The sequence below is a fragment of the Dendrobium catenatum genome, unplaced genomic scaffold (assembly GCF_001605985.2).
Source record: "Dendrobium catenatum unplaced genomic scaffold, ASM160598v2 fragScaff_scaffold_1163, whole genome shotgun sequence".
NCBI lineage: Eukaryota > Viridiplantae > Streptophyta > Magnoliopsida > Asparagales > Orchidaceae > Dendrobium > Dendrobium catenatum.
The window spans coordinates 1,766,358-1,775,759 of NW_021319625.1; the positions used below are offsets into that span (position 1 = coordinate 1,766,358).

At 41.5% G+C, this 9,402-nt stretch overlaps 1 protein-coding gene across 1 annotated transcript; it reads left to right on the forward strand.

Annotated features, from left to right (window-relative positions):
* The first annotated feature begins 6,141 nt into the window (after positions 1-6,141).
* LOC110113806 (protein DETOXIFICATION 55) lies at positions 6,142-8,356 on the forward strand. The gene is made up of 2 exons (XM_020846508.2): positions 6,142-6,559; positions 6,649-8,356. Exons 1-2 carry the CDS (start codon positions 6,512-6,514, stop codon positions 8,077-8,079), a joined length of 1,479 nt encoding a protein of 492 aa, XP_020702167.1. The 5' UTR covers positions 6,142-6,511; the 3' UTR covers positions 8,080-8,356.
* The last annotated feature ends 1,046 nt before the right edge of the window (positions 8,357-9,402 follow it).

Consider the following 9,402-nt stretch of genomic DNA (forward strand, 5'->3'; position numbering starts at 1 on the left):
CAGAGAGAGATCTAGTCTTGGCTATTTAGTCACATCATTATATAATATATAAATATTATTAATAACTTTAATATTTATTATATCAGCATATATCAATTTATTAAATTTTTAATTAAATATCTATTTGAACTTTTGGAGTTTGAGTTTGAATATTTTCTTCTCCATCACATACATATTTAGGTTTCGTTTGTGACACCTTTTTTACAACTACTTAAAACAACTTTTTTGTGTAAAAAGATGTAATTTTTGTACTAAAAAGTCGATTTAAGAAACACTAAAAAAACCGTCACAAATAAAACCTTCTTTTTTTTTGGGGGAAATTTTGGGGCAAAAGCCTTTCATATTAAAAAGAGATTACAAGTAAAGTAAATGACAAACTATAACTCCCAAAAGCTCAAAAAATAGAGTTTGGTAGTTCTAAAGGAAGCAAAACAATACAAAGAACTTAAGATAGAGTTATAAGGACTCAGATCGTTCTGGCTTTTGATTGTCGAGAGGGTCGGCCAGAACGCAAAAACCCCTGGTTGCCAAATTGGCCGTCCTAAGGGCAGCTGTAGAAACAGCATTCATCATTGTCCTTTGCAAAAACCAGCAACCTGTAAGCAAGACAATCTCAATAGGCACCACAAAAAGAACAGAATGCAGTAGGTATGGAGAATTCTGCGAAGAGTTTGGTCCTGTATAGCAACAGCAAAGGCCTCCAGTAAATCAAGGGTGTTTCCAGCCATGAGTTTTGAGTAAGATAGCTTTTTTGACTTTAGCAATGACAGTCAGTTGGCTGTCGATAATTCCACCAAACAACCTTTCGTTTCTTGCTCTCCAAAGGTGATAAATAGCAGCAGAAGCAGTGAGCAGATAAAGATCTATCATGGTTGTTGAAATTTTGCTCAAAAATGCTATCATAGACTTGAAAAAGGTTTGGATTCATCAAAAGTGATCCAAACATTTAATAACATTAAAGGTGAAGCTGCAGTCATAGAATAAATAGGACATAGTTTCCGCAGCACAGTGACAGAAGCAGCAAGTGTATTGACTTGAAATTCCACGTTTAGCTAAAGCATCAGAGGTTTTGAGCCCTCCTTTAAAAGCGAGCCAGGCGTATGCAGAAAAACGAAGGAAGGCTCTCTTATGCCATACAAATTTGTTCCAATTCACCACCTCCAGGTGACTAAAATAATGCTTACGTAAATCAGCAAATTTGGGATTCAGTTTACTCAGCCAAAGATGGCTGTCATCATTGCCCTCAATCGGTACAATATTGATAAGAGTAGAAATTTGATTATCAAAAAAGCTCGGAACAGCCCAGTTGTCCCCCCAGATAATATCTTTCACCATCCAGCCAAAGTAAGGTTTAAAAGCAGGTAACATGTTTCCTTGAATCAAGTAACCAACAATTGAGACACCTCCACACCAAGGGTCCCAAAAAACAGAAAGACAGCTAGAAGACTTAATAGTAAAAGATATACAGTTTCTTATACCTTCAGCAATCTTACTAAGATCTTTCCAATATTGGGTACAGTTCGCAGCCATAATGTTCCACAGAGAATGATATTTTGCCCTCCTCCAGTCAAAAAGAAGATTATTGCTATTTAAGAACCTCCAAATAACAGAACAACCATAGCTATGATAAAGGGAATCATGAGAAGGGATTCCCAAACCTCCATTTTGCTTAGGAATGCAAGTATGTTTCCAAGAAACCATGTGAAGCTTTTTCTTATTGATGTCTCCAAAAAAGATAAATCTAGCACACATCTTGCTTAGCTGTTTACAACAAATTTTAGGTATTATAGACCCTCTTATCCAGTAAGCCAAGGTGTTACATATAGTAAATTTGATATATTGTATCCTTCCAGCAAATGACAATGTTTTAGCTTTCCAACCATCTAAAAGAGTAGCAACTTTTTGAATCAGAGGTTGGAAATGAGCAGACTTGAGCTTTTTATAGAAAATCGGAAGACCCAAGTAAGTAATTGGGTTAAAGGTTTGCTGGATATAAAGGATTGTACAAATAGTGTTTACTGTATTGGTATCCTTGGAGATAAGAATTGAGCTTTTAATAGGATTAGTATGGAGGCCAGAAACATCACCAAAGTTGCTGAGAATAGCTTTAAGGGCTTGAGCATTCTTGATGGAATCCAAACCAAACACAAGAAGGTCGTCAGCAAACAGTAAATGATAGATGGAGCATTTGCCAATCGAAATACCATTGAATTCATCATTAGCAGTAGCTAAGTCAAAGGAGGAAGATAAGCCATCCATAATAATACTGAAGAGGTAAGGAGATAACGGTCAGCCTTGTCTGATACCAGAGGTGGAGTTAAAATACCCTTCCAGCATGCCATTAATACAAACAGAGAAGTGCACATCAGTAGTGCAGGCTTTAATCCACGAAATGAACATGTCTGGGAAGCCTTTTGCCTCAAGTCTTTGATAGAGAAAGTCTCTCGACACCAAGTCGAAAGCTTTAGTGATGCCAAATTTGGCACAAAAGTACTTATGCTTAGTTTTCTGGTTGAAACTGCTCAGAATGTCAGTAGCTAAAAGGATATTGTCAGAGATGATCCTTTTTTGAATAAAACCTCCTTAGAGATTTTATAAGTGACATTACAAAGAGCAATAGGTCTATAGTCTTTGACATTACAAGCATGAGACTGCTTAGGAATAAGTGCTAAAGCAGTGGCTTTAATTTGATTGGGCATGTAACCAGTGTTGAAGAAGGAGATAACAGCTTTGCAAAGTTGAGTTTTGATGGTATTCCAAGTAGCTTTATAGAATTCAAAAGTGAAACCATCCGGGCCAGGTGCAGCATTAGGCTTAGCAGAGAAAACAATATGCTTAATTTCCTCAATAGAAATCGGAGCAATAAGATTGGAGAGGAGGTGTGTAGGGATCTGGTTTCCCACAGGGATATTATGAGAGTTGAGGATGGGAGGGGAAGGGGCAGGAGTGTTAAAAAGATTTCTGAAGTGGTTAACAAAGACATTAGCAATATCCTTGTGGCTGGTGAAAGTACCCAGGTCATTAGAGATCACTTTTATTCGATTGTGGTTTTGCGAAATATTGATCTTAGAGTAGAGGAACTTAAGATCATCCTCTCCATTAGTAAGCCATTTAACCTTGGCTCTTTTAAGCATCCAACTAGTGAGAGTATCCTGATAATAAGCAAGTTTAGCATTGACATCCTTCAGCAAGCAGTTGAGAGCAGGGTCTAAAGGATTATGCTGAAGCCGTGTAGTCATAGTGTGCTGTTGATCTTTAAGAGCATCAATTTGGGATTGAGTGTTATTAGCATTGAACCAGAGTTTTTGTTTCATAGCATTATTGAGGGTCTTAAGTTTGTAGCTGAGGGAACTTAAAGGGCTGCTCTCATTGGGGAGGGAAAAGACCTCTAATAAGATGTTCCAGAATTCAGGTTTCTTCAAGAAGTAATTTTTAAACATAAAGCGGTGCCCTTTGTTGACAGTTGGAGAGTTCACCAGAATCAAGGGGGAGTGGTCTGAGCAATCTGGGTCTTCTACAATGTAATAAGAGTTAGGAAAGGAATTCAGCCAGCTATCACTAATCAGCACACGGTCCAACTTAATGTGAATTGGGTTGTGGGTTTGCTGGTTGTGCCAGGTAAAGAAATAGCCCATATAAGAGAGGTCATGCAAACCAGCATTAAAAATCATGCTATTAAAATCACCAAGCTTAGAATAGGAGAGAGGGGTGCCACCACTTTTTTCATTCATATTACGACAGCAATTGAAATCCCCTACAATTGCCGAGGGGAGAGAAGTATTACTTCCAATTTCAAGGATGCTCTTCCAAAGGTCTTGTCTTTCAATTTGAGAATTGCTGGCATAAACCGCAGTAACAGCACAGGAGATGTTGGCATTGACAGAGATGTGACCATGAATAAATTGATTTGACATTTTGAGTGGCACAAAATTAACAGATTTTTCATTCCATTTAACCCAAATGCGTCCAAGACTAGAGTAACTGAAATTGTCACAGGTGGCTTCATACATGAAGATTTTATGGTTGGAAAGGAACCAATGGTCATTGTAATTGGGTTGAGTAATTTTAGCTTCTAAAATAAAGAAGAGGTCAATATGGTTAACTTGGGCTAGTTTTTTGCAGCTAAATACTTTGGTCGGGCTGTTGAACCCACGCAAATTCCAGGCTGCAATATTGGGCAAGGTCATTGGGACTTTGGGTTGGGGGTAGAGGCCTTTTTGGCTTTGCCTCTAGTTTGTTTTTGGTTTTGGCTAGCAGGGGGTTGGGCTTTAGATGAAGTGGAGCTAGAGGTAGTAGGTTCCATAGAAGAGGAAGGGATGTTAGGTTGATGTAAGCGAGGTGATGTCTGGGAAGGGCTGTTGAGGTTTGGATTAGTAGTGTTTGTAGGGTCACTTTTAGGTGTAAATGCGGCTTTGCCTTGATGGAAAGAAGAAGACAGAGTCTCCTCAGTGTTGTCATGGTCATTCAAGGCTTCAAATTTGTTTTTGGTAGTGATTGTAACAGGTTGTTTTATCTGTCCTATTGAGTCAGTGATGTCCTGGACATCTCCAGACGGAGAGTTAAGGTTCGGGATTAAGGTTCCTAAATTGGGATTTTGATCTTCAATGGGAATAGAAAGTTGAGGAGGTAGGTCGTGATTAGGCTGAGTGATTTTTTGGATTTGTGGAGGTTTAGGGATGTAAAGTTTTGGTGGCGGTGTGTGTTTAGGTTTTCTACTGGTACTTCTTCCCCTAGGTTTTTCGGCATTTTCGATTTTAAAAATTGGATCTTTTGGGCATAAGGTCGGGGGATGCATGATAGAGCCACACTGTGAACATTTTTCCGGTTTTGAGTCATATTGGACTCTAAGGGGGAACGATTTTCCTTCAACAGAATAAAAAATTTCCTCCGGAAGAAGAGAGGAACTAGTAATTTGAACGCACACTCTAGCAAATGTCAAACGAGTTTTTGCAGCAGTTAATGCATCAACAGCAATGGAAATCCCTATGCAGCTAGCTAGTTTAGAAATACCTTACGGAGTCCACAGAGATAGCGGCAAGTTCAATATTTTGATCCATAAGGGGATAGAAGGAAATTCTTCCCTTTTAGGCACAAAATCAGATGTCCATTTTTGAAGTATGAACGACTTACCAAAGAAAAACCACGGGCCTCCCATCCATGCATACTCGTAGTCTTCTAGAGCAGAAAATTTGAGCAAGAAAAATCCCTCGTCCATAGTAAGCAAAGAAATTGACCCTTTAAGTGGCAATGCCTTCTTAATCACAGAGAGAAGGGTTTCGTAGAAGGATCTTTTCCCGATCGAGTAGCCAACCAGCGAAAGGGACCACTCCGGAGCTCTAGCGTTGAACTGGTCGGCGGTGAACTCAACAGTGAGGTTCTGAGTATGGACGAAGGTTAGAGAGTGGGAGAAGTCGGTAGAGACTTGGGGGGTGGAGTTTAAAAGGTTTTTTCCAAAGCGGGAGGACAGTGGAAGCAGGGGATGCAGTGGAGGTGGAGGTGGAAGGGAGAGGGGGAAAGTCGTTCACGGCCATGGGGGAGGAACCCCCGGCCGGGAGGCGGCTGGTAAGCAAGAGGCGGGAGAAAACCCCGCTAACCCTAGCAGAGCGCAGAGGATATTTTCACCCGCATTGAAAGCTTGCTAAAAATTTTTAGAGAAAACTGAATAAAAAAAAAATCTATTAAATATCAATAGATCATAGATAAATCTAGCATGAGCTAGTCCTTGGCTAATTTAGTCACATCATTATCATAATAATATAAATAATTATAAAATAACTTTAATATTTATTATATCAGCATATATCAATTTAAATTTTTAATTAAATATCTATTTGAACTTTTGGAATTTGAGTTTGAATATTTTGTACTCCATCACATACATATTTAGGTTTCGTTTGTGACACCTTTTTTATAACTACTTAAAACAACTATTTTGTGTAAAAAGATGTAATTTTTGTACTAAAAAGTCGATTTAAGAAACACTAAAATACCTAGCAATACCGAGCAAATCCAGAGCAAATACCGAGTTGTAGAAAAACTCGGTACAACTCGGTATTTATATATTTTTGGTGTTCACAGAGCGGTATTTCTCATTTTTGCAAAGCAATACCGAGAAAATCGCGAACATAGCATTTCCGGGTTCCGCTCCGGGTCAAGTCGTTGGGCCGCGCGTTAAAGAGTAAAAGCACGTGGCAACATGTTATTGGCGGCCGATCGTAGCTCTACGTCAGGTCAGAGGACGTAATAATTGTTCCTTATTATGATACAAATTCAATAATTATATGTTTATCCAATTTTATATCTTTTAATCTTTATGAGCAATAGCAGAAGTTAGAGCTGCCACTTTTCCGCGTCTTTTAAATCCTTTTTCCGGTGGATAAATACCTCTCCAAAGTTGCTTCTCCTGCTCCATCTCTCCTCTCTCTCTCTCTCTCTCTCTCTCTCTCTCTCTCCGAAGTCCGAATAACAAAAACAGAAGCAGGGGAGGAGAGAACAACAGAGAGACAGGAACATGACTATAGAAGAGCAGTGCGATAAGTACACCATCACAACAGCTGAGGTACACAAATAAATCATCCATCCAACTATTTCTGTACTATTCTATTTATTATAAGAAAACTTAGGTACAAATTGACTGTGAAAATACAGATATCAGCGGAGCTTAGGGAGCTAAGGAGAATCTGCGTCCCCATAGTCGCCACCAACCTCGTTTCTTACCTCAAAGGCATGGTCTCCGTCGCCTGTATGGGTCGACTTGGCCCTCGCGAGCTCGCCGGCGGTTCTCTTGCCGTCGGCCTCACCAACATCACCGGCCTTTCGATCCTCTCCGGCATTTCCCTCGCCCTCGACCCAATTTGCAGCCAAGCTTCCGGCTCGGGCAATCCTTCCCTCGCCGTCTCCGCCCTCCGCCGCACGATGCTTCTCCTCCTCATTGTCTCCTTACCCATCGCCGCACTATGGTTCTCTCTCCGATCCATTCTCATTCTTTTCCTCCGCCTCGATCCTGCCGTCGCTGCCATTGCCCATGCTTATGTTCTTTCTTCTTTGCCTTCCCTTCTCACATCCTCCCTTCTCCTCCCCATTCGCTCTTACCTCCGTTCTCTCTCTCGTCCCCTCCCCTTCGCCGCCGCCTCTACATTCTCCTCCCTCGCCCTACACCTCCCCCTTGCCCCCTACCTCTCTTCCCTTCGCCTCGGGATCTCTGGCATCGCTCTCTCCTCCTCTGTTTCAGACTTGGCAACCCTCCTCCTCCTCGCCGTTTACTTTTTCCGTCCCCAAAATCAAAACTTTAAGCCCTCCGCCACGGTCGACGATCACACATACCTTCCCCTGAAGCCGCCAAAACCACTATCACCACCTACTCCTCCTCCTCCGCCGCCGCCGCCATCATCCGACACATGGTTGCCGCTTCTCCATCTCGCAATTCCCAGCTGCCTGTCCGTCTGCTTAGAATGGTGGTGGTACGAACTAATCATGACCATCGCCGCCGGGTATCTAACCGACCCACAATCTTCCCTTGCTGCCGCAGGAATCGTCATCCAAACCACCGCCTTGCTCTACACTCTTCCGGCGACTCTATCAGCGGCGGCATCGGCTCGAGTGGGCAAAGAACTCGGGGCGGGCCGGCCCGCCCAAGCTCGAGCCGCGGCTGCAATCGCGATGGCTTTGTCCCTTCTAGCTTCCTGCTTCAGCTTTGCGTGGGCCACGCTGGGCCGAGATGCGTGGACCCGGGTTTTCACATCCGATAGCGACGTTCTACGTATGACACGCGTCGCGCTCCCCCTAATCGGGTTATGTGAGCTTGGAAACTGCCCGCAGACGGTGGGGTGCGGAGTGCTGCGCGGGTGCGCCCGCCCGGCTTTAGGCGCCGCCATTAACCTCTACTCTTTTTACTTGGTTGGGGCACCGGTGGCCATTTTGTTGGCCTTCGGGTTAAATGTGGGTTTCATTGGGCTTTCTTTTGGGCTTTTGTCGGCCCAAATAACTTGTGCTGTTTCTATTGTTGCTGCAACATGGTGGATTGATTGGGATTTGGAGGCCCAAAAGGCCATTAATTTAGTCGGGCGGAATAGAGCTTGAAGTAGTTAAAAGAAGGGGCCACTTTCGTGTGTGTATAAATATAATATTGTTTGTAATTCTGTAGTTATAATGTACAGATTTGTATGATTATTAAAGTATTAATTGTATAATATTGGCTAAAAGATTGGTAGGAGGAAGTGACACTATTGAGGGGATTACAGTAGGAGGATGAGGGGATTATAGTAAGAGGAAAAATGTTTTAGGGGCTATTTGGTTTGAAGTAAAAGCTATGTAAAATATTTCAAATGCATGGATTTTGAGAATATTGATATTTGATTTGAAGTAAAATAAATGCTGTGTAATTTTCTTTGTGTTTTTAAAATCAACCCTCTAGTTTTTTTTTTTTTTTTAGAAAATGCCTCTAGTTTTTTTTTTTTTTTTGTATTTGAAATTTCTTGGATTTGGGCGAGTTCTCAATACATCAAAAATTCATTGAAATTGTTGTCACTTGAGGTCATCGCACATGGGCTTTCAGCCACAGTTGCTAATCATCACCTCCAGTCATCACCAACCGCCAACGACATCCACCTTCGGCCACCACAATTACACCCACTGCCGCCTGCTGTCGTGGCAACCATAGTAGCCTTCCTCTACTGTGCACCACCACAGTTAGCCACCATCGCTAACCACTACTGTTACTGCCCTTCACAGCTAGGCACCGCCGCCCCCCTACCATCATGGAGCATTGTGACATGTTACTGTTCACCATCGCCACTACTGGATGCCGCCGACCATTGTCGACCACAACTGGCTACTGATGACCACTATTGATCACCACCGCCGCCGCCCATTTTCTCTCACCCCCAATACTAGCCATCACCATCATCAGCTGCCACCGTCCATGCATCTTTGTTGGTCACCGTCGGCCACTACTGTTGCTAGTGATTGATTGACATGATTGACATACAGCTAGACTAATAGGGCACGGATATGAACATATGATGTATGATGGGGATATGAATGATATGTATATGATAAGATTGTATATTAATTATATGATATACACAATACTATTCCTTTTGACTGTTATAGATTCTTACAGATATGTGCTTACTATTTATGTTTGATGCATTGACTTTAGTTGTAGATATTAGCACTTGATGAGTTATATGCATTATGTGGTTTTTAGATGCTTACAACAATGATAAGGAATCTATGAATTGAGAATTTTATGGGCTGCAACTTGAAGTTCTTTCTACAAATGTTGGTCTTTCTATTTTATTCTTTTTATAGTTATGATGTATTTGCAATGCTGGTATATTATTAGTTGCATATCATGGCCATTAATACATTATTTTGGAATCTTGGTCATGGTATAAATAT

Excerpts from the sequence above, each read along its gene's own strand:
- LOC110113806 (XM_020846508.2), top strand. The coding sequence starts at position 6,512 with ATGACTATAGAAGAGCAGTGCGATAAGTACACCATCACAACAGCTGAG. Across the intron at positions 6,560-6,648 it reads ACACCATCACAACAGCTGAG|ATATCAGCGGAGCTTAGGGA; the intron begins GTACACAAATAA and ends GTGAAAATACAG.